The sequence below is a fragment of the Salminus brasiliensis genome, chromosome 1 (assembly GCF_030463535.1).
Source record: "Salminus brasiliensis chromosome 1, fSalBra1.hap2, whole genome shotgun sequence".
NCBI lineage: Eukaryota > Metazoa > Chordata > Actinopteri > Characiformes > Bryconidae > Salminus > Salminus brasiliensis.
The window spans coordinates 14785069-14809519 of NC_132878.1; the positions used below are offsets into that span (position 1 = coordinate 14785069).

At 40.3% G+C, this 24451-nt stretch overlaps 2 protein-coding genes across 4 annotated transcripts in view; both read right to left on the minus strand.

Annotated features, from left to right (window-relative positions):
- scai (suppressor of cancer cell invasion) overlaps positions 1-15036 on the minus strand; it is a 36727-nt gene extending 21691 nt beyond the window's left edge. Inside the window, exons 1-3 of one of the 3 annotated variants that reach the window (XM_072672611.1) lie at positions 14794-15036; positions 14091-14165; positions 928-1039 (exon numbers count right to left, since the gene is read on the minus strand). In XM_072672611.1, the coding sequence (XP_072528712.1) occupies positions 928-1034 (107 nt within the window). In that variant the 5' untranslated portion in view covers positions 1035-1039; positions 14091-14165; positions 14794-15036. Of the gene's footprint in view, positions 1-927; positions 1040-14090; positions 14294-14793 lie in introns of those variants that run through there. The other 2 variants (XM_072672603.1, XM_072672620.1) reach the window with 2 other exon arrangements.
- A 1802-nt stretch (positions 15037-16838) lies between these two features.
- ppp6c (protein phosphatase 6, catalytic subunit) lies at positions 16839-23518 on the minus strand. The gene is made up of 7 exons (XM_072672633.1): positions 23369-23518; positions 21571-21666; positions 21378-21443; positions 21075-21216; positions 20911-20990; positions 18936-19145; positions 16839-17740 (listed from the first exon to the last, which is right to left on the minus strand). Exons 1-7 carry the CDS (start codon positions 23441-23443, stop codon positions 17492-17494), a joined length of 918 nt encoding a protein of 305 aa, XP_072528734.1. The 5' UTR covers positions 23444-23518; the 3' UTR covers positions 16839-17491.
- Between the last annotated feature and the right edge of the window lie 933 nt (positions 23519-24451).

Genomic DNA, 24451 nt, shown 5'->3' on the forward strand with positions numbered 1-24451 from the left:
TAGAGAAAGAGAGAGAAAGAAACAGCCTGGAGCGCTGACATACTTGTCCTATAAATAGAAAGAGCTGAAAAAGACTTAGTCACATACAAATTATGATCTTAACAGAGAGGAGTGTAGACTGACGTGATTCCTGTTTAAGAGTTTAGGAATATAAGTACAATGATTCATTCATTGAACAGCAAATGACCCACCTTCAACAAACTGGCCTGCATTTACCCTTGCCCTTCCATTTTTATTTTTCCTACTTTTGTCATCTTTTTTAAGACTTTAAACAGTTTTTCAGTTGTCTTGGTCAGTATGATGGCCAGGGATGTTTTATCCCAACTAAAAACCTTTGGAATGCTGTTTGAATGCACTGAATGATGGCTGGAATGATTCACTGGACATTTTAGACACCCAACTATTTAGATAGTTTCCTCAGCCAGAAGGTGGAGTAGAAAACTAAGGAAATTTGTGGATAACCAACATTTCAGACAGTTCCATAGGTCAGATGTTTGAGGAGAAAACTATTGGATTTTTAGACAGTCAACATTTTAGACAGTTCTTTCAGACAGATGTTTGAGTAGAACACTACAGAAATCTGTAGAGAGCCAACATTTTAGACAGTTCCATAGACCAGAGGATTGTGTAGAATTTTTTTGATTGATTTATTTATTTATTTAGAGTTTTGTGGACGCCCACATATCAGATTTCGATAGGTCAGAAGATTAGATAAACAACATTTTAGATAGTTCAACTGACCAGAACATTGAACAGAAAGATAGAGTTATTTATAGCCAACAATTTAGATATTTCCTCAGGTTAGAACTTTGAGTAGAAAACTATTGGGAGTTCATATCAGTTAGTTAGTTAGTTTCTTCTGCCAGATGTATTAAGCAAAAAAAACTAAGCTACACCTTCATTCATTGATGTAAAAAATAGACTGACCTCAGGCCATTAAAGAGCTGCTTGGACTTGTCCAGGAGATAGCAAAAGTCTGTGACAGTTTTCCTCTCACCAAGTGGGATGTCATCTTCGGCTCCCACTCCCGTCATGACAGCTATGACACAAAAATAGAGAAAAAAACCCACAACTTTATTTTCGAGCAGACGGTCAGCAAAGACGTAGCATAGCTGAGTGATCCAGCTTAGAGCTGCACTGGCTGCTAGTTTCATGAGTCAGAGCTGGAGAACACACAACTGTTAGAAATCAAAGTAGCAAAAAAAAAAAAAACATACATAAATACACCCAGTGACTAAAACAATCTGGACAGTATGATTTTAGTGGAAGAGTCATAACTGTGTGGGAGAGGACCATGCTGTTGGGATTCTCTCTATCTGTAGGAAAAAAGACGCAGGAAGGCTGTAGGCTGGCTGTTTGGAGACTGGATGTTCACCATATGCCAAAAGCCTCCACATGTATTCTATGTCTGATGCTGCAGGTTCTTTTAAGCAATATCCAAACCACACATCCAGTTCAAGGTCATACATGGCAATTGGGTCTCTTCTATATTTTGGCCGTAAAATTTCTCATGTGGTTTCCGACATTGTGTGATGTACTGTTATCTATAAGGGGGGCTCTGAACTTGACGTGCATTACTTAAAATTAAGCTTTGGCAGGTAGCCTGTTTTACTGGTCTGCACACTGTGCCAGTTTCTTCTTATACAAAGCAATTGATTAACTACCTTTTAGCTACAGGTAACAGAGGCAAACTTTAAATAGCCACATAGAATAATTGAAAGTATGTTCCAGTCAACTTCACTGTACTTACAAACCACCAGAAAAGATGTCAAGATGTATGTGATATGATCACTCTGCACCTTATCAAATCATACAGCAGGAAAAGTGATTAATTAACCATATGCTCTAAATTTGTTCATAATAATGCCATTATCAAGTCTGTCACAAGAGCTGAACAATCAATCATTCTATCAAAATTGCAAGTTTAGCTCCTAAATGGTGCAGACATATAAGCATAGGTCTCATCATCGGGAGATCGCCAGCTGGATCGCCAGTGATGCCATAGCCATCCGTGGCCAGGAGTTCCAGAGAGCACAACTGGCCTCACTCTCTCTCTGGATGCATGTGTCTGTTAGTTAAAATAAGAGAATTAGCAGTTAATGTTCTCCTCCAAGTACATTCAGCTGTCCAATGATGTTGCATTAGCATCAGTTCTACAAGCCTTGGTGACTCAGTTCACGTGTAACGGACAAAGAACATGCTTACTTTTAACCTCTTGTGCGATTGTGAGAGTACTGACTAGTGCAAATGGCAAACATTCAACAAAATTCCAATAAGAAAGAATGGAAAATCGCAAGAGCCGCGCCTACATCATCTTAGGGATGGAAAATGTAGCCTAATAACAAATGTCCAAAAAAACCTGGAAACCAATGCGCAGCACTCACGGTCGCCACAACTGGACATCAACACATGACATTGACGCCAGACGCAGATGGACGTACCATCCTTTCTGTTTTCTTTCTCGCTCTCCCCTGTACTGAGATGCCCAGTTCCAACTGTTCCATCCCAGGACTGCCTAACCTGGCTCTCCACTACACTGCTGCCCGCTGTCCTGCTCTGGGTCCTCACATTGATTCATCCTCACCTCACTGCATGGCTCGTTTTCCTCTTCTATGTCTTGTTGGAACATTTGCTATATTCTCTGAATTCAGTATTTGGTGTCGAGCAGAACAGGATGGGTTTCCCTTTTGAGTCTTGGTTCCTCTCAAGGTTTTTTTCTCTGTTTCTGAGGGTGTTTTTCCTCGCCACTCGCTTGCTCAAACCCGGATCTCTGTAAAGCTGCTTTGTGACAACATTCATTGTGAAAACCCCTATATAAATAAATGTGAACTGAATACTCGACACACCGACACTCAGCAATCACCTACTACTTCTCAGGTACCAAGGCCAATGATATTACACAGAAGAACAAAGTGTTGCAATGTGATTATCCACTTGGGTTGTAACAATATGAAAGATGAAATAACAGAACACTTGAAGAAAGATGTTTCACGGCTGTTACATGCACTTAAAAACTGTGGCAAAAGGATTTTTATCTCTGGCCCAGTCTGCTCCCTGAAAAAAGGCATGAGTTGTCTTAGCCATGAAAGTGGATTTATGCAATAATGTGTATTTCTTGCTCCTTGGCTCCCCCTATAACCAAGGAGTTTAATTTGTGCTTTGAGACACTACTAAAGGACACACCTTACACATGCATTTCTGGACAAGCTCAGAGATACAGAATGATCACTGAAAGTGAAAGAAGCTTGCGGACTGAGGTGCTAGAGTAATATTATAGGACTTTACACAAATATGACTCTGGTTACAAAGTGTTGCACAGTACCTGTGGTCTTGTCCTATCCACCTCACCAGAGTTACACAGTACAGTTAGCAGTATTCGTCTGACAGCAATAAGGCAATGACCGCAACATCATTCCCTATATTACATGTCAGTGGAGCATCACAATGATGTTGAAGCTCTTATTTTAAGGTGAAAACACTACCATGCGTTGTTATAAATCACAGTTGGTATAGAGGAAATTTAATAATCAGGGTTTTATAGACAATTTAATTTTTTTATGAACGACAGGTTTTATCCAAGCAGGCTTCACCTCGCAGATTTTAAATCACAATGTGTTTAATGCTCTTTCCTTAACCTTCCTTAATGATGACCTGGATCTAGAATACCTAGAAGTACCCTAGCTATCCCTGCTATCACATCCCATCAACCTAGAGTCAGCCATTCAGCCATGACTATAAAGCATAAATGTAAATTTAACCTCTTTATCCTGGTCAGGCTTCTGCTCCCAAACTGTCTCACTAACCTCAAAACCAATGCTAAGTTTTGCTTCTTAATTCTTCACTGCAGGCTTTAGTACTCTTTGTTCTAATACGTTTTTTACAGTCTGCTCAATATTTTACACAGAGAACACAAATAAGACAATAGTTAGAATAAACGATTCACAAAGCCTCAGGATAAAGAAAGAGTACAAATCTGTGTTAGGTGTTAATTTGTGCTTTCTATGCTTTACTTTACAAGAAGCCGTTTTTTCTTTGAATGAGAATAGTTTTCAACATGTTGTCACTGTCAGACAAAAACACTGTGGTCCCTATCTTACACCCCGCCAACAGACTATTTTCAAACCTTCCGACTGCTTAGTTTAAGTAGCAACGGAACTTGGGAATATATCTATGCTGATGGGCGTGGTGGTCTCGAAATGAGGTGCATATAGGTAAATGTCTGTCGTATTGCTATCTTGGCAACGGAAAACACAGGTGTGAATTGTCACAGGCTCCCCCCACCATAAACGTTGACAACCCCCCCCCCCCCCCCCCCTTTACGCCAAAGTCAGACCGCACCTGCTCTTAAAAGGTACTGGCATGTGACACACTGATTTGTTTATTGCACGTCACACCCAAAACACACCAATGACCGCTGTTACGATAGCAAAGACACACCGACACACCCTAAATGAAGCTGCACGATTAACGGCTCGTCTAAGATTACTAAAATAGTGCCCTGTATCTACGAAATGGCAACTTTCCTAAAAAACCTTCAACAAAAACTTCAACAAAAGTCAATGTAAAAATATTTTATTAAAAGGCATTTTTATTGTCCCTAATTATTTTGGGACAACAAACTATAACGGCAAAGCTCTAGCTGAGGTTAAAAGGGGGAAAGGCTGACATTTGAGAGGCGCAGGATGTACGCCCTTCTGCTCCGTTAATGGAACGCCCAGTTTCAGCTTCTGATTGGTCAGAGCTTCCTCTGGGCATGCCTCTTTTGTAATTCTGCGTTTTGTGATTGGCTACGTTGCAATTTGGACACAATGAACATTACTGCCCAATTTGCATTGTGACAAAATGTGAAAAACAGCAAATATGGAGAGATTCCATTTTTGTGTGATGAGCGATGATATAGTAATCTCATTACTAACACTGTTATGGAATTCTTTTAAACTGCTCTCTACAACCCTTATAGGTTAAAACATGAGTGTTCGGTCTTTTCTTTTCTATATTCCACTATTAATATTACACCCCAGACCTGATACCACATAACCGACTGATAACTGCAGTCAAGTGCTACTGTTTTGGCAACTTCCAACAGAGAGATGGTGTGGTTTACCACAAACCCCTCATTTGGTGTCTAAGGAACATAATATCACAAGTGCTGCTTTCCCAGCCGACCACAGAGAAGGGAATTCTGCCCACAAAGGGCACAAATGACCCCAGTAGTGTGCTGCACACATTGCAGGACCTCAGGGTTCTGCTTTAGCCTATTCTATAGAGAGCATCCACGTTTTCTGCCAGGTCCGGTTTATCATTCGGGTGGACCCCCCAAGTACTTGTAGGACTGAACCATCTCCACATACTCCCCCTAGAGGATGACTGGTTTCATGGGTTTCATCCAGCACTTGCTTATGTCCATCATCACAATGGTAGAGTCGTGATGATGAATGCATCACCTTGTGTGCACATGCATGCATGCAATGTCATGCTCAGGGGTAGGACAAACTCTGGTGGCTGGAGTGAAAAGGGCCTGTCAGAGCTGCCCATCAGCCCTGGTCACATATGGCTCATTGAGGGGTCCAGCATTCCACTAAAAGAGCCTTTAAATCAACCAGTTATTTATACTGAATTTAGAAAAGTCCAGCCACATAACCGGATAGTTTGGTAACAACTGGAACATCTGTAGATAATCTGATAAGGGGCTAATGTGCACTATCCAAATAGGACATATCATTGTCCACAGCTGTGACTGTCTTGAGTAATATTTCTTGTCTCCTCACAGTTCTATATGCTAGACAATATTTTAAGCAAAAACTAAATGAAAAAAAATTATGACTGAAGCATAAACCATGCAAAATAATATACAGTACAGAAATTTTTATTGGGCAAAATGGTAAAAACAAATTGTTAGGAGCAGAGCACCCACCTGCTCAGGCGAGCTCTGTCCACCTGTTTGGTACGCACCATAGTTCAAAGGGCAGCGTTCACACTTGACAGACACCTATGTGCTATTATTAGGCTTCTATAGTGTGTAGGCATTAGCAATAGCCTCTACTCAGTTCTGAATACGCTCTTCAGCGTTGGTTTAAAAATTAAGAAAGATGTGCAGTTCCCTAATCTGTAAAAGAGAGTGTTTCAATAAATAAGGTTATAAAGGAAATACATTTTTATGTTTCACTGTAAAATAGCTCCACACTGCAGACTCTAAACCTTCTGAGAATGCTCCTTAGTGCTGCCGGCTGAGCAATGATGTCTGATAATGGCGCCTTAAGGACGCCAGATGGTGCTCAGAACACTGTGGTGAAAACAAAGACCTAGAACTGGACTAGGATTAAAATAGCTGATACCCGATCCATTCAAATATGCCTAAGAAGCTCAGGATCCAGTGCTACAGTATTTACATTACTCAACTCTTTGATTCTGTTGACAACAATATGTTATAACTGACAACAGACTATTAAGTCAGACAGTAAAGTACTTTTCGACTGTTTAACAGAAAAGAGTCCACTCTGGGAAAATGTGGTAGGTATGGGCTAAAAGCTAAATCCTAACCAATCAGATCCTCTCTATGCATTTCACTGCACTGAGACGACAACAATAATAATTACAAAATAATTATAACTCTTGTTAAAGGTCTAAACCAATGGCAGCATAAGCTATGCTATGCTATGCAGGTACAGTGGGGCTACGGATGCTGTAAACCAGCCAATGAAAGCAGAGCTTTTTTTTTTTTTTTTTTTTTTAGAAGCCTTCCATAAAATAATACTACTTATACATCAAATAACAACAAAAAAGTCCTAATAAATGCCTTAATTGACACCTTTAAATACACATAATATATTTACATAATGAAGGGTAAGGAAAGATTGCTAGAAACCAGTCGTCTAAAGCAGACACACTCACATACAGACTGTATGGGATGAGGACTAGCTTCGACTAATGGCCAGATGAGGAGAGAGCAGGACACGGCGAGGGACGACTACCAAAGAAAAAGCGTTGACTGTTTCGCAGAGCGTCAGGCTGCTCCTCTACAGCTAGCACTAGTAAGTGGCTGCTGCACAAAGAAGCGTTTCTGACCCACATATCCTTCCATAAAAATGCATGAGTGCCGCAGCAGGGGAAGCGTAGGATGCAGAAAAGAGTGCGTGTGTAAAAGAGAAAGAGAGAGTCGTTAAACTAAAAGGTCTTAACATCTGTACGCTACTCTTTGGAAATCGTCTTCAACCTTTCTGACTGATTCACATTAGGGACAAAAAATGAACTATAATTCATTCAAAAAAGGAAAAGCAGATTTTAGGCCCGACATCATTTTCTAGGTCAGGTTTCATCTAAAGGCTCCAGGCAACTTCGAAACGGACAAAACTTTTAGTACAGCGATGATGCTCACAGATCTTAATGTTGGATGATTCGTAGAAAAGCATAAAACTACAACCTGTCATTTATACTATATTGCAAAATCACTCAAAATTGTAGTAAAATTGAGCTCCTTTTCCTCTAAGCTTGGTAGCCTGTTAAAGCCAGTCTAATGTAATTAGTCTGATATTTACTGTTCAGCAGCATGATATTCAGCGTAGGCCTAGTCGGAGTTAGAGCTACGCAGTAGTGCTCACTGTTTCTTCTAATTACAATCTCCTCTAGGATCTTCTAATTAGTTTGCAGTTGTGCTGCAAGTAGCTGAAACTGGTGCAAGAATAACTGCTGTCAATAGAATAGGACTGTATGGATGAAGCTTTTGGCACCAGGCGTGGGCTAGAGGGGTGTAAAGATCTCCAGCGTTGAGCTGTGGAGCAGCGGAACTGTGTTCTCTGGAATGATAAATGTGATTTGGGGATGAGTTGGGGATGAGATGACGTGGCGATCATCCAACGTCCTGACCTCACCAGCACCTTTCTCGCTGAATGCTATCAAATCCTCACAGCAGTGCTCCAAAATCTTGTAGACAACTATCCATGGACAGTAGAGACAGGTTAAACTCTTTTTTTAACCCTTGATTTCAGAAGAAACTATTAATGAGCATGTGTCCCAATACTTAGTCCATATTTTTTATTTACTTGTTATCTTAAGCGACTTTATAGTAAATAGCATAAGTAAAAGTACACTTTTAGTGAAAAGGGATTTAGGAATTATTGCAACCTGTTACACACAATTAGTTACATATGAGATTTAAATGAACACATGCAAAAGTTTAGGTACCCATGGTCAAAATTGCTGTTACTGTAAACAGTAAATTTTGTAAAGTTAATGCTGGTATTTATTTAATATTTTAAGAATTTCATCCATTTTTCCTTCTGTTATTTACATGTTCTTCAACAAGCCCAACAAATTGTAAATCCACCCTCATGCTTAACAGTTGGAAAGGTTTTTTCTCATGAAATTCTGCCACATTTACTCTCCAAACGTCTCCAAGCTGATTAGATTTAGTTAAAATAAATAAATAAATAAATAAAATAAAAACTCTTCCATAAAGCACATATATGTGCAAGTGTCACCGCACAGTAGAACAGTGCACCACCATTCCACAGCCAGATAAATCTTCTTGAAGGTCTTTTGCAGTCAACCAGGGTTTGATTTGCCGTTCTAGCAATCCTACACCATTTCATTATGGAGTTTTAAAGCCTTCCCCTGCTTTGTGGGCCTAGAGGAGCTAATGGCTGGAGATTGCTGGGACAATTTTAAAAAGAAAGCATGTATAAAGCTTTGAGAATTCTTTGAGAAACTTTTCTTGTGAACGACACATATCCATAACAAGCTTGGTAAAACTAATCCAGCAACACCAATGCATATATGTTGTAGGTGCTTTTTTCCTTTTTCTATAAAATTGTACAAAATTTATAATACACTAACCTTGCTTAAAATGTTGAAATGAGTGTTTCAGAAACCTTGACCAGGCTGCCCAAACTTTTGCACGTCACTGTAAGTCATCATCAATACTTTAAGTGGCTAGTTTCCCAGCAATGCAAAGTAGTTTGCAAACTGTACAGGGTCTCTGACACATAAAGGTCATATATAGGTCTAACTCCTAATAACCCAGCCTATCCTAAGCATTCCTTTAAGACCAGTAGCGTTGCTGCCGAAACCACCGCTCTTTGGGTTATTCTGACACAAGCCAACAGCAATGTCAAAGCGAAGGTTGCAGGGTTTCAAGTGCTTGTCTATACGCCAGCACTGAAAGCTGGGATTCTGGGTGTGAATGAGTGTGAGACACAGATAAAACAGGGTGAAGGAGGGGGATGAAAAGGACATAAAAGCTGTGGAGCTCCCTGACATTAAATGACTCCATTGTGAAGTAGGGTATGAGTAAAGGCAAGGGAAAGTAGGGCAGGTGTCCTATTTAACCTGACAGAAGCTACCCTTACACTAATTGTGTTTCCATGCACACCAACGATTCCTTATTAGTCTTTAAAAAGACTGTGGGTCGGTTTTACGGTTAGGGATTTAGCCTGGTTCTAGATTACACTTTCCTTTCAGGTGGTCCATCTCCAGTCCAGGACTAGGCTCAATCCCTATCCAGAAAAAAACAACTCTACACAGTAACCCCTTAACACTCCAAGGCTTATTACAAACTAAGGTGTTTTACTCAGTAACTACAGGGACTTCTGTACAAACTGCTGGGGCTATTCTTTGGTAATTGAAGTTTGTAAGAACACTTTTAGCCCACTGGCAGGCCATAGGCTTTTTAAGGTATTAGTAAACTGAGGTATTAATGATGTTAACATGTTTGAGGGTGAAGGATCAGCTAAGCACACCTAAGCCCAGCACAATTAAACCATGCTTCAAGTCGATATCTGCTGAAATATTTGAGATTTTGAGATAATTGTTTGAGATATTGTGACAGTTTTATATCAGAATAACCCTGCCGCAAAAGCTTTAATGTCTGAGATCTATTTTTATGTAGAGCCATAAAGAGAAAACACTGTAATTTTTATAATTGTAATTTAATCACACTACTATCGCAGCATAATGTGGTGCGTAAAGACTATGTAGTGTGTACAGCGTCCTTTCTTGCTTCAAAGAACCTGGCCTGGTGTGTTTTCTTGGGGTTTTTTTACAAAAAAAGAAGGGGGTGTATGTAACCTTGATGACTGCTTCCTAAAAAAAAAGAGCATTTCAGTTTGAAGTTCAGTAACATGCATGTAAACCAAAAAGAAATCGATATAGATGATATCTATATCTATATATATATATATATATATATATATATATATATATATATATATAATCCGTCTTTTTGTGCATGTAAACATAGTAACTTCCGAGAGGGGTTTTGTGGTTTTACTCCAACATTCCAAGTCAGAACTGGTGGTTAAAAAATAAATAAATAAATAAATAAATAAATGCATTGGATCAGTCCAGAAGGACAAATTTAGCTCTTAGCCATGTTTACTCACCAAAATATTGCATCTCAGTGGGATGTGTTTTCTCCACCCACACACTGTCTAATGAATAAGAGAACACTTATAACAGACTGACAGATGCACACTGAGACACACTGCTTCACACGGGAGTCCACTTCTATTGGAAGGAGACGCGCACCCTATCTTCAAGCCTAGGCTGAAAACTGACATGTTTAGTTTTGCTTTTGGTAACGAATGTTTCCCGTTAGGGTGCTTTCACGCCTACCTTGTTTGTTCCAGACCTTCAGACTTTTCAGCTCGGTCCGAAGAACAAAATAGCAGGTGTGAAAGGTGCCTCGGACCAAAAGTTGGGTGGTCTCAGCCTGGATCAAACTGAACCATGGTTTGATTTGTTTGCAGTGTGAAAAAGCTTGTTTGGCTGTTTCTGACCTTCGAACCAATTACATTTAAGGCATTTAGCAGACACTCTTATCCAAAGCGACTAGTTGGCAGACTAGTCCATAGACTAGTGGAGGCCATTAAAACCATAAAAGAAGAAAAACAACCAGAAAAAAAGTCAACATAAGCATTGGTAACAAAAGGAAAGAGGAGGAGATAAAGTATTTAACCGAAACCGTTAACTATCCGATGAACAAGTCAAAAGTCAACTTGCCATTGGTTAATATATAAACCAATCAATGTCAAGTATAGGGAGAGGCAGTCCACGTAGGTGAAACCAAAAGCTAACTGGATCAAATGTACTGGGCCAGACTTTGGTCTGGACTTGCAGGTGCTCCCATGTCTGCGTTACCTCCTGGCTCTTCTCATTTAGTTAAGCTGTTACAGTCAGATCTGCTGGAGTCACTAACTATACTCTGATAAAGTTCTTATTCTCTGTACTCAAACAGAACTATTTTTTTTTCACTCTTTTCCAAGTTAACAACAGCCCACCTGCACAACCTGACGCTGATGACTGAACGGCCCCTCCCCAGACTAGTTGCCACCCTCCATTATCAGCATCTTCTACACGCCACACTTTCAAACTACTTGATATACCAACACTTGGATATTTGACAGAACTAATTCAGCATTACTATTACTACAGCTAAACATGATGTTACATGACATTACATAACAATGATGTTAGGGTGACTTTATACTGTTTATTAGTCATTTATATATGGTTTGGTCAAAGTAGGATGCCCCCCCACATACTTTGTGAGTCTTGGGGTTCCAACCAAGGTATCTTCTTCCAGCTTTAGGGTGTTTTTACTGGCCATTGTCACTTTTGGCTCGCACACTTGGGTTACATTATGGCTAAATGACAGCTTTCTCTGACTGATGAACACAACTGGGCCACTAACTGGCTAAAACTAACTATCAGCTCTACATGCAACCTCTAACTGAGCTATAATACAACAACATGCTCCAATACAATTTAACACAACAATAAAAAAAAAAGTCAAGTCAATATCTAATATTTTTGGCACAGTGCTCTAACTGTGCTAGCAAACATCTCTGAAGTCTATCTTAGCAAGGTAGCAGCAAAAAATAATCCAACTGACATTTAATACATTTAGTGTGAAATATGAACTGTGATTAGTTTAATCTGTTCAGTCAGTCTGAAGTGCAATGTGGCATCAGATTTCCCGCCTATAAAACTCACAGATGTCTTGCGGAGGTTCCTGCGCCGTGTTCTTATGCGCTTCTCAAAAGAGCCTGCAGATTTAAAACACCTGTGTTTTGTTGCTTTTTTCAGCCTAGCTTATGTCTACTTTTTGGATCAACTGACTGTGTCTGATTTCTATAAAGACTAATTCTCGTGCTGCAATATCACCAAAATAAAAATGTGATTGATAACTAATAAGCTGTATGACATCCCTACAGCTGTTCCATCTTTTTGAGGCTGCAGAAAAAGAAGACAGAGATGTATACCTGAAACATGTTTTATCCAATGTATATAAATGATCAAACATAAAAAAAAGTGACAAGCTGCCGCAGAGCTACCAGGGTCAAACATGAGGCATGGTCCGGCAACCGCAGAGCAAGATGTGAGGCGGGCCCCAGGAGGCCGTGTAAAGGAGTCATGCCTCTCTTTATGGCTCTGGTTTATTCCTAGGGCTTGGGCATTGCTCTCATGCAGTTCCGTTGAGCTTAAAGTAAATCTAATCATGTTTATGTGATGGATAATGTGGCAGTAGAGAACTGAGGAGCACATTTAAAAACATGATGTAGTTAAACAGTTGCAGCTTTACTTCAGCTGCTGTAAAATTATTGAAATAAATGTGAATAAACTATAAAAAACTTATTTTACACATGTTGTTAACAGTAGTTTCAGTTTTACGTATACTGTGCATATAAATGTTTCATATTTTGTCAACTTTTTACACATTGGATCAAACAAAAAGCATATTGCCATTTGAAAGTTGATCTCTGTGATCTGCTGCACGCTAGAAAAGATGTGATGAAGCAGGGAGGTACAGTTTTTTCTTTTGTAAATAAGAGTTCACATATGAAAAATCTGAAAAAAAATTCTGAAGAAATTACATAGCTAATAGTTGATTAACAATGTTTTAACAAAGGTTAGATACAAGTATTACTGAATATACTATATGTTTGTGTGCTTAAGTAAAGTACTGACCTCCAGTCTAACTAAACCTGATTGTGTAGAATCTTTATACATACTTATATTACTTACATTTAAATTATCTGCATTTAGCAGACGCTCTTATCCAGAGCCAGACTTACAAGGTTAATCGTATTACAGAGGTGGGCCAATGTAGCGTTAGGTGTCTTGCCCAGGGACTTATTGGTGTAGCGCAGCATAGTCACCCAGACTGGGAATCGAACCCCAGTCTCCCACATGGTGTGGTAGCTTGCTGGCCAATAGTTGTGTTATCTGTTGCGCCACACCAACCATACTAATTACGTGCATTAGTTATTAACAAATGAATAAAAATTCAAATAAAAAACAAGAAATCAAAAAATCTCAAATAGAAAACTGGGGGAAATATCAGGAAACATATAAAACAGATTTCATGAGACCCTTTATTACGAGGGACTGCAATGTGTGTGAACTACAACGTGTCCTTTTCTCTGGCATGACTGAGATGAGCCGTAGCGCTCAGATCTACCTCTGCGTGTAGAAGAATGAAAATGAGCGATCAATCCAGAATGAAGCCAGATTGCATAAGGAGAAAGTCTAGTGACATCACGCATAGCCAACCTGAATGGGTGACGTCATCACACTGGAGCAACGCTCCAGCCTTTCTACAACATGGTCCTTATATCACCATTGACATTTTACAACTCACACACGCCATCCTTTACCAAACGCACTACATGCTCATTTCAGCATGTGTCTATTAAAAGCCCAGCCCCGGGGATGGGGGGGTGGTGGTGGTGGGGGGGGGTATCTGCACCAGTCAGTATAGCTGCATGTAGGTTCACTGCACAGATGTGTCTATATTTTGTGTGTATTATTTTTTTGTGTGTGTCTGAATATTTATTCATGCAAAAGCCAAAATAATGCAAGGTTAAAAAGCAATATTAAAAAGGTTTTTAAAAAAATAAATAAAAAAAAGGCTGCACCACTAATGTGGAAATTATTTTTATATTTAATTTTATTATAAATGTAACACATTTAATCAGTCAGGGAAAGCCCAAATTAGGATCATCTACACTACATCTGCACTGCTTCACCTGTGTGTGTGTGTGTGTGTGTGTGTGTGTGGCTCAGAACTGTAGCTGTAAAATCTATAACCTTACCTTTCGTCCAACGACGGCTGCTGCTTCCCTGCCTTTTCTTCAAATCCGGCTGCTACCCCTCTGCTCAGTCCTGTCCTGGACGAAACAGGTTTCATTTGAGTGAAACTGGTGAAGGACGAGCAAAAAAGCAGACAAAGGGGACAAGCAGGGTGTAAACATGGTGCTGCTTAGCCGGTGCTGAGGCTCCACAACTCGGGGATGGGAATGCTGCTCACTCCCCCTCTCCCCTCTCTCCCCTCTCGCGCTCTCTCTCCCCTCTCGCGCTCCCTCTCTCCCCTCTCGCGCTCCCTCTCCCCTCTCCCTGGTCTTGTCAGAGGCAGAAACACCAGGGTTTTTGTCCAGCTTGTGCTTTCTGACTGAAATACGTCGCTACTCGTCGTTGTGTAGCTACATGTGTGTCAGCTCTGTTTATTGGGAGAGGTTTGACAGCTCAGAGCTCTGACAGCTCATTTAGCAGCTTAGACTAACGCAGCTAGCCTCCATATACCCACATCCACCACTCCACCTACAGCCACACTGCGATGGAGAGGCGTTATGGAGAGATCTAGCTGGCTAACCTATAGCTAGAAGAAGGGTCACATTAGAGACACATGTATTCTTCTGAGTTAGTCGACTATTCACGAAGAAAGACAGATGACGAAAACTGGCTACATCCTAATTCCTGAAACCTGCCGGTGAAGTAAAAACGTTAACGTCTCTCTACCTGTTAATTGAACGTTATCTTCTCTGTGGGCTTTTTTTTTTTGTTATATATTTTCCCTCCAGAAAAGCCGTTAGTGGGTGAAGAGGCTGTGCACACTCTCAGACTACTGTAAGCGTCCAACTCGGCGTATCTCCGTCATTCACTCACAGCCGTCTCCCATTGGGGAAGAGAAAACAGGGATTTTCGCCAGTGCATTTGTGACCGCAGCGATCCGATGGCTATGTATGGACAGCACAATTTTCATTGACCAGATGACTGAAAAACTCACAAACTAGCTTGATACTCGGACCGTGATGGTGACGTCAGACCGAGAAATGCCATTTGCCGGCTGCTCTGTCAATCAAACGATACAAGAAAGGGAGGCGGAGCTTCCAGGCCTGCATGTATGAATGGCTGTGTCCTGATTGGCGCACTTGCGCACTGTGAACTTGTACACTTCTAGTGACTATCACAGACGACTTCTCCTATTGTATTTAGGTTTTATAAAACATAAATACAATAAATAAATACAATTGTGATGGTACTGCTGACTATATATATATTTATATATATTTATATATATATTTTTTTTTACTTTTTTTATAATTTATTTATTTATTAGCAATCTAATGTATTTATTACTGAGCTGTTGACAGACTGAACAGTTCTTACATTCGCAATTTCTACTTTATTTCTAAATATTACGACAGTGTTAGGGTTTCAGTTATTTATTAAATAAAATATTTTGTTTCCTTGAGTGTATGGGTGTGCAACATACATCTTTCATTAGTGCAGTTTTAAATATAAATAAATATTATATAGAATTATTATAACGTCTCTTTGCAACTTGCCCATTGACCAAGACCTTTTGGCAGCCATCAACAAGCTTCTGGGTAAATTCTAGCTGGATATTTCTGGCATGCACGGTACTTTTAGGCACAGTCCGCAGGTTTTCTATAGGTTAAGGTCAAGACTTTGGAAAGGCCAGTCCAGAGGTTTAATGTTAGCCTACTTTAGCCTTTCCACAACCACCTCTGGTGTTGTCTGAACATTCAGTTGTGTTAATGGTTTGAGGGTATGGAGGTAGGACCCATTGCATGATGCTTCCACAGTTGTTTGCACCCCTCCAAACATGCATCATTGTGGAGAACCAACTCAATCCCTGATGGTCTGGTTTAAAAACCAAACACATCCTTATTGCAGAAGGACTTTTCTTTGTCCATGTGTTCAACTGATGCCTTTGATTGAACTTGAAGGCGTTGTTCTTTAAGCAGCGACTTCTTTCTTGGACAGCAGTCCATCAGTCCTCAGGGACGTAAAACTCGCTTGACCATAAACAGGGACACTGGTGTTCTGGCAGATTCCAGATTGTGGCAGGCCTATGTCTTTTTGGAGGTTTTTGGGTTGCCCTTTACTCACCATATTTTCTGTTAGCTGAGGGTGACAGTTTGTCTCTTCTTACAGACCATGGCAAAGTGGCTACACCACCTAACAACTTCAACTGATGACCTTGGAATCTATTGTTGTTTAGAAATGGCTCCAAAGAGTCATTCCTGACTTCTATGATCCTACTTTGTGTGGGTCAATCAAACAAGCCCTTTCTGTGTAGGCAGAGAAGCAACTAGCTGCAGTCATGATCATGATCACTAACAGGAAGTTAAAAGGCCCAGACATATTAAAAGGCAAATTTTAAAAGATAATTAATGGTTCAAGTGAGTTAATGTATGTACAAGCCACAGCAGTGACTAACAGAGGAGGGAAGAGCGCACGGCCTACTACTTTCTTTGCAACAACAAATGCCATCTGATTTTGGCTATCCAGCATACGGTGAAATCCTACATTGCTGCACCTTCATGATTGAAGTATAACCGAGTGGAAAAGGAGCTGCAATCTACTACAGTGTCTGAAGTTTACCACATCACCTTAACTCTCGGACCGTGGCAATGTGACAACTGTGTTTTGTCCCAACAACAAATTTTAAAGCGCATTTAAGACACAGAAATTAAGAACCTATAACACACACCCACCCAAACCCTAAAAATAGCAATAATTAATAATAAAGGGGGTTATTTTTTAATATTTAATTGGTATATGGGTTGCCATTTCTACAATAATAAAATACAACAAATCTGAGAAACAGGTGATGAAAATCAATACAATTATTTAAACGTACAAAATGATAACAGCCTCCTCCGTCTCATTGGCTCCACCCTCACCCCATCTCAAGGTTTCCACTATACATATATTTATTCACTTTAGTTCGTTTGTACGGACATCAGGGCCAGATTTAAGAATATGAGTAGAGTAACAAATTTGCATTTGCGTTTCTTTGTGATGTTGTCTTACAAGAATCAACTCTAGACTTTACAGAAAGTCAGTTAATGAGCAAACGCAAGTTGCTGGGTGTAGTACCACTTATGATTTAACACACATAGGAGGCAGTAAGAAAACAGCACCAAGAGCCTCTACTCTAAAAGTTCTACATGATAAGATCATGAAAGTACTGAATGACTCAAATGTAGGACTCTTGGAGTCTAAGATGACCTAATCACAGGGTGGAGAGAAGTATTTAAATATAAAAAAAAAAGAAAAAAGAAATAAAAAAAAAAAAAAGTCTAATAAAAAATAATAATAATAATAATAATGAAGCAAAAACCAGAGTTTGACCAAAACGAGAAAGAGGGGAGGGTGGACACAGTGGGCACTGAAGACTGCAGACTCAGAGAAAGTAGGGTGTTGTCGTTCTGGGGGGTATGACCCTCTCTGAATCAGGCACAGCCCGGAACAGCTTAGGCTCCCGCGTGTTCACATCTTTGAAGACCATGATGGAGGCGATGTTGCCACAGCGGTAACAGTAGTTAGGGGCTGACCACACTGTCACCAGCCTCTCGTCAAACATGAACTTGTAGCCCTCGTGAACCAGCTGATGTGCACGACAAATCAGCCTCAGGTTGTTGATGTGGACAAACTAGAAAGGTAAAAATAAATACATCATTAAAAAAATACAATTACATACATTACATTTAGTCATTTTAGTTAATAAAAGTTCACTTCAAATTAAAGTATTTAGACACCGGTTATTTACATTTCTTCTTAGGAAATTAAGTGTATTAATCAAGACATTTATCCTGTGTTCTACTGTTTTGTTTTATTTTGTAGCATTGCAGTGAAGATCTGACTGCATTCAGCAACAAGAATGTTAGTGAAAACAGGGTGTTGTATGATCGCCACCCCAACTCATCACAAAAGTACTGGATGGAGCACCATCATTCCAATGCTGGGAGGCTGTATACCCCTCTAGTTCATGCCTGGCATTAGGCATGGTGCCAATAGGTTCATGTTTATCTGTTGGAGTCCTATTCTATTGGCAGTACTTCTCTACAAGAGCTGGACAAACTGTATGTGTGCACGTATTTGCACATATGTCAGCAATGGGTGCAAGTAGTTGAAAGCATTCATTAGGAAGGGTGTCCACAAACATTTGGACATGTAGTGTACCTTACATTACAATAAATTACATCCAAATAATTTATATTCCTATGTGCATTACAGATTCCCAATCCAAGTCCTGGGGACCAAATACTACGCATTTTTCCACGCTTTGTCATCAGCACACCTAATTAACAAGCTCCTTATGTGCTGGGTAAGTTGTGTTAAGAGTACAAGGAAACACAAAAACACAAATAAACAAGAAAATACAAAACAGAATACAAGATCCCCAAGACTAACCATAGGAAACATTTTTGGGTTTGTTTCACCCCCCCCCCCTCCCCCCCTTCATTTCTGGTGGTTGAGGGAGTATATTTTTCTTTCCACTCACTTATATATTTTAATAAACTTGAACTTGTGAAAGATGCTACATAAAAAAGTAAGAATACTATTAAAACTATTCAAACCAAACAGATAACATACTTACAGCACTAGATTAGCGCTATAAATTCTGGGGACAGTATTGTGGTATTATTATGCCACCTGTGAGCAGAATGACCCATCTTGCCAGGTAGGCCAAACATTTTAGAAATCTAAACAAAGTCTAGTGAAGAACAACTCCAGGACCAGCACTTGGAAACACAATCAATCTATTCATTCATACAATGCACTGTGAATAATCGTTACATAAATATTTTAACTGCAAATACTGTTAATCAGCTGAAAATTGTTACCTCATTGGTGACCTTGGCACCGAAGAGCCAACCAGCACCCCTTGGGCTGATAGCCCAGGTGTCAACATCCTCTGGATCAGACCAGACAAGGTCACAGAATGCCCCCTTGTGGGGGATTTCCTGGTTACGTTCAATGGTGCGGATCTGGTCTAGAGTTTTGATATCAGGTGAAAGGCCACCATGCACACAAAGGATCTGCTCATCTATCAACTGTGGACAAAACAGTATATCCAGATAAATACATACAGAGAGACAATACATATACACACACAATATCAAGAAAAATGCAGGCTGCAGAAGAAATTCTGTTAAAACTTCACTTTATGATTAAACCCTTTGTATTTATTTTTTTTATCTTTCTTATCTGTACATATTTTGTACCTCAGTAACATACATCCCACATCTGTGGAAGTAGTAAAAACATGCTGCTAAAGGATAAATTCTAATTTCTGGACAGAATCATCATACAGCAAGCATGTAAGCAAACGAGTCACGTGGAGCCAAAAAGGAAACTGGTCAAGACAATAAGTCTCAGGGTATTTTCTATGCTGTTACTAAAAATAACCTGAAAAAAACAAGGGCCTAGAGGAGGCTGCAGCACAGGCCGGGCAGTATATCTGCAGGCAAAGACATACAGCAGCTGGTGATGCTGATGTAGTCTTGAATAGCTATGCTCTTTATAAAGAGGGTTCTTCAAGCCAAGTGGATCTTATACAGTGGCATGGTCAGAATATATATATATATATATATAGCTAAACAAGTAAAAGAGTTTCTTTAACATTAGAAAAAAAATACCATCTTTTACCATTTCTAATGAACAAAAATGCAATGTTTGGTCACCCTGCAAGTCACAGCATGTAAAGGTCTTAAAAATGTTTGGTGGATTTTTTGCTTATTTTCCTGGCAAAAAGCTTCTAGTTCTGCAGCTGTTTATGTTAAGGAAACGGCCAGGACCACAGCTAAACCTTCAGCTTGTGCCTCTTGAGGTGGTATATTGCGGATATTGATGAAAGTTTATTACCAAGCCCAAATTGATTAGGCAACAATATGGAGAATTGGCATTTATTGCTCCAGGGCTCCCCCTACAGTCAGAAAGTGTAACTTGCGCTTTGAGCAGCCTCTCAAAAACAGAATGTGCTTTTTACACACATTTTGGACAAGCTGAGAGATACTGAAAGTGAAAGACGTACGTTGAGTGAGGAAGTAGAGTAATATAATAGGACTTTAAACAAATATGACTCTGGTTATGCAGTTTTACACAGTTCTCACAAAGCATGGCCCTGCCCACTTCACCAATGTTACATAGTGCAGCTAGCAGTGTTCCAGCCTGGAGGAGCAATGATAGAGAGGATATTCTCTTCATTACAGGTCAGTGGGTCATCACAAGGATTGTGAAGCTTTCTCCAAACATACCTTTGCTTATTGTAGCCAAAATGTCCTATTTTACTTTCAACACTGCAAACTGAGGGAACTGCCATCTTCCCAGAGCATTCTCCTTTTATGTAGGCATGAATTATTTTAAACTAAGCATCTTTAAAGGCAGATGCTTAGAGGAGTCCATGGCTGCTGATTCTGAAGGTTGCAAGCGAATTTATAAAGCTTTGAAAATTGAGCCCTTGGTAAAAGTTTTGAAGCTCTAATCTTTTGGGGTGACCAAACATTTTAATGTTTCATCCATGACCTAAATTTAACTTCCATGTAAAGACACAAATGCAATTACAGTTTTCTCTTTTTATCCCACCATAATCTAAGATATGCCTCCACATGTTGATTTCCCCTTTAACTACAACAAATAAAACTGGCATAACTCTAACAAACAACTGTTCCTCTAATAGGAGTAAAAATACTTAAAATATCAATTTCCAAAAAAAAATAATAAATAAATAAAATAAATAAATAATCAGAGCAAATAACATACTGTAATAAATATTGTCCTTATTTGTCAAATAAAGTGAAAGAACAGGATCGTACTTACGGCAGCAACAGTCAGCATGTCGAACACTTTTGTGCAGTATCGCCAAGCATTGGCATTTCCATACTTTGTTTGGCACTCATCTATGGAAAGGGAACAATCACTGTTAATTTTCAGGTTTAACAATGTGGGAGCCACCACTGCATTTTTGATTTTGTAATACTCACCATAAAAGCCATACACTTGCGTGATCTGCCTGCTCTCGTGATTTCCACGCAACAGTGTGATGCGGTCCGGCCACTTAGCTTTAAGTGCAAGCAAGTAAGTGAACGTCTCTAAGCTGTAATATCCTCTGTCCACAAAGTCACCCTGGGGAAGGAAAAATCTATACAAATTAATTCCAAAAAGACTTTTTTCCCCATGGCCTACCTGAAACTAGCAGAACTAAGATTTAATTGGACAACACACAACCTTCAATAAACAAACAGCATATTCATCAAATGTCCATGCTTTTTTGTGTGTGGCCATACCATGAAAATGTAGTTTGTGTCTGGTACTTGTCCTCCAGTTCTGAAGAGTTCACATAAGTCATAAAACTAAGGAAATAAAAAGAAAACTGTTTAACCATGCATTTGCCACTACAAAACTGGGCATTACTACAAAAAAACAAACAAACAAACAAAAAAAAAAACACTGTTACTAAGGGGTATTAATAGCACCTACCTGTCCATGTATGTCCCCACAAACGGTGACTGGAGTGGATACTGGCTGTACATTTGATTCCTCTAGTAGCAGGTCACATACATAGTCACACAATCTCTGTCAAGGCAAAAAAAACAAACAATCATTTAAATTCGTTTCACTGTTCAGGATTCACAGTCTTAAGGACATTTTCTATGATGTCTGTGTGCTAAGCAGGGTCTTATTCATCCATCACATGTTTATATGGTTAGCAGTCAATTACATATTTATTTATAACAGATGTATATAGCCCATAGCCCAACTTTTCCAGAATCATTTCTAGCCATTTTCCAGGGGTTTCCATAACTGAAAAAAGTCTACAGGATTTTTCAGATTTTACAGGACATCAGCAGATAACTGATGCTGAGGATTCCTATAGATCACATGTTTAAAAAGGAGGGTACACTAAAAATAAGCTTGTGTTAAGCAATTTCACAAACCTGTGTGGTCAGGCACACTGTATACACACACACACACACACACACACACAATCTAACTTAATAAACGGTTCACTCAATTTACTGAATCGATTCCACACCTGAATCTCTTCCTTCAGGTTAACAGTGGCAGTGGTGGCTCAGCGGTTAGAGCGCCAGGCTGTCGATAACAAGGTTGTGGGTTCGATTCCCGGGCTCGGCAAGGAAGGCCCTTTACCCTCTCTGCTCCCCGGGCGCTGGAGTTGGCTGCCCACCGCTCTGGGTGAGAGTGTGTGTGTGTACTCACTTCCCCTAGTTCACTAGTGTGTGAGTGTGTATGTGTGCGTGTTCACTACCACAGATGGGTTAAATGCGGAGGACACATTTCAGTACACTGTACAGTGACAAATACATCCACCTTTACCTTTTTGTTAACCTTTTAACTGAAGTGTGCCCACTAAACTCACAGAACCGTTTATTATTAGGAAAAGGAGTGTTAAACTGAGGAGATCATGTATTAAACTGTGGGAACAGACTGTTTAACTGTGGGAATGAATCCCTGTATATTCTTTTTGGCCCTTGATACTTCAGGAGCTCCGTTAGAAACTGAAGGGCTGGATTCACAGATTGTTTATCTTCCTAATCTGACAGTGTTGAGAGATGTTATCAGCAGGGAAAAGAAATATGCTGTTTCTGTAGTTCAGTGTAGTTCAGCAAGAGACTGCTGCACTTTGCATGCCCACTCGATGAGGAGCAGGACCAGAAGGTGTGTCAGCAATCGTTAACTTGTGCTGTTTCATTACACTGCAGTTTAACAGCACCCGGGCAGCCCAGTCCTTACTGCAGACTAGCTAATGCTAGCTAGCTAATAACACTCACTAAAATGGGACCATCGAGCTACGAGACGTAGCTAACTTCATAGCCCGCGTATTAAATGAACAAGTGGACACATTCAACCATCGTAAGGTGAAGCAGCTGGTGTGCAAGGAGGTGATTAACGCAGGTGGCGTTTAGCTGAGACGCTAGCTAGCTAGCTCGCTAACCCTGGTTATTTTGGCACTAGTAGTTAGCTAGCTAGCTAGGTCGTGGTACAGCGTAGCTAGCTGTTTATCTCTGGGAGCCCGCCTTTATAAAATAATGTCATCCAGCGACTACAGTGGACTACATATGGACGTAATAAGGATGAACACACCATAGTATTTTGCCAGCTATCTAAGCTTAATACGGAACTGTTAGCCTGGATAACCCTCGCTAGCCACCTTAGCATTAGCTAGCAGTCACTTCACCTCTGACTGAGACCGAAGAGCGTTTCCCGATATCGGCGTTTTTTAAGGCAAAATTAAAATGATGATGATGATACTCACCTTTAAATCGTTCTCTGGAAGATATTTACACTGTCTCGCAATTTCAACATACTTGTCCAAGTCTAACGGCGCCATTTTAAGAACAACAGCTCATCGCAGGGCAGAGAGGAAGCGCGTCTACCTCCTACCCCGAAGAGGCTGATCTGAGGTCGGTTAAACAGAGGCGGCGGCGGCAGGGTTGCCAGGTCCTGCACAAACGACCAGACCACAGAGAGGCGAAAACCCGCCCACCAGAGGCTGAGAGCAGCCCAACATCTGAATTATGATAAGCTGTTTTTGTGCTCATACTTTTTGTTATACTGCATTATTCCACTTAAAAGTGCCCTAGAAAAAAATAATTATAATTAATTTAAAGAAATTAAAAATGATTAAATATGAATAATGAGAGTTCGGCACATTGAAGTGACCTCCAGTAAATCTCAAAAACTGTGGTGTCCTCTGTTAAAAGGAAAGCCCACATACCAAACCAGAGCTGTTAAACAGGCCAATTCCAAAACCCCAAAACTGTTACTCAACAGTCTTGCCTCGTCCCAATTTCCATCCACCCAGCCTACTAACCAAAGCCTTTCGAGGCTAAACACAACAGCTACTTCAGGAGAAAGGGTGTGTCCCAATTGTATACTGATTAGTACACTACTAACCAGCATGTGATAAAGAGAAAAGTGACAAAGCTGAGTATACTCAAATCTCCACGTGTACCTAGAACCAGTCGGTTTGTTGGAAACTGGGCCTTATTCACGCTCCCCTACATGTGAAAACCCAGGCCATCAACATGTGGACTTTGCAACGAGAGGAGCGAACGCGCTGGACCTTGTTTACACAAACATCCCCAGCGTGTACCGGGCGGAGCCCCGCCCCCACCTCGCGTTCTCGGACCACATGTCTGTGTGGCTGACTCCAGCTTACACACCCCTCATCAGACGCTCCAGACCAGTTCAGAAGCAGGTGAAAACCTGGCCGGCAGGAGCCATCTCTGCCCTTCAGGACTGTTTTGAGTGCACTGCATGGGACATGTTCAGGGAGGCTGCAACTGAAGGTGAATCTGCACTTGGAGGAGTACACAGAGTACCAGAAGCCGTGGAT

Coding starts and splice junctions, on each gene's coding strand:
- ppp6c (XM_072672633.1), bottom strand. CDS start 23,443: ATGGCGCCGTTAGACTTGGACAAGTATGTTGAAATTGCGAGACAGTGT. Junction 21,667..23,368: donor TTCCAGAGAACGATTTAAAG/GTGAGTATCATC, acceptor TTGCCTTGACAG/AGATTGTGTGACTATGTATG. Junction 17,741..18,935: donor GTGCCAAGGTCACCAATGAG/GTAACAATTTTC, acceptor TTACCTTTCTAG/TTTGTCCACATCAACAACCT.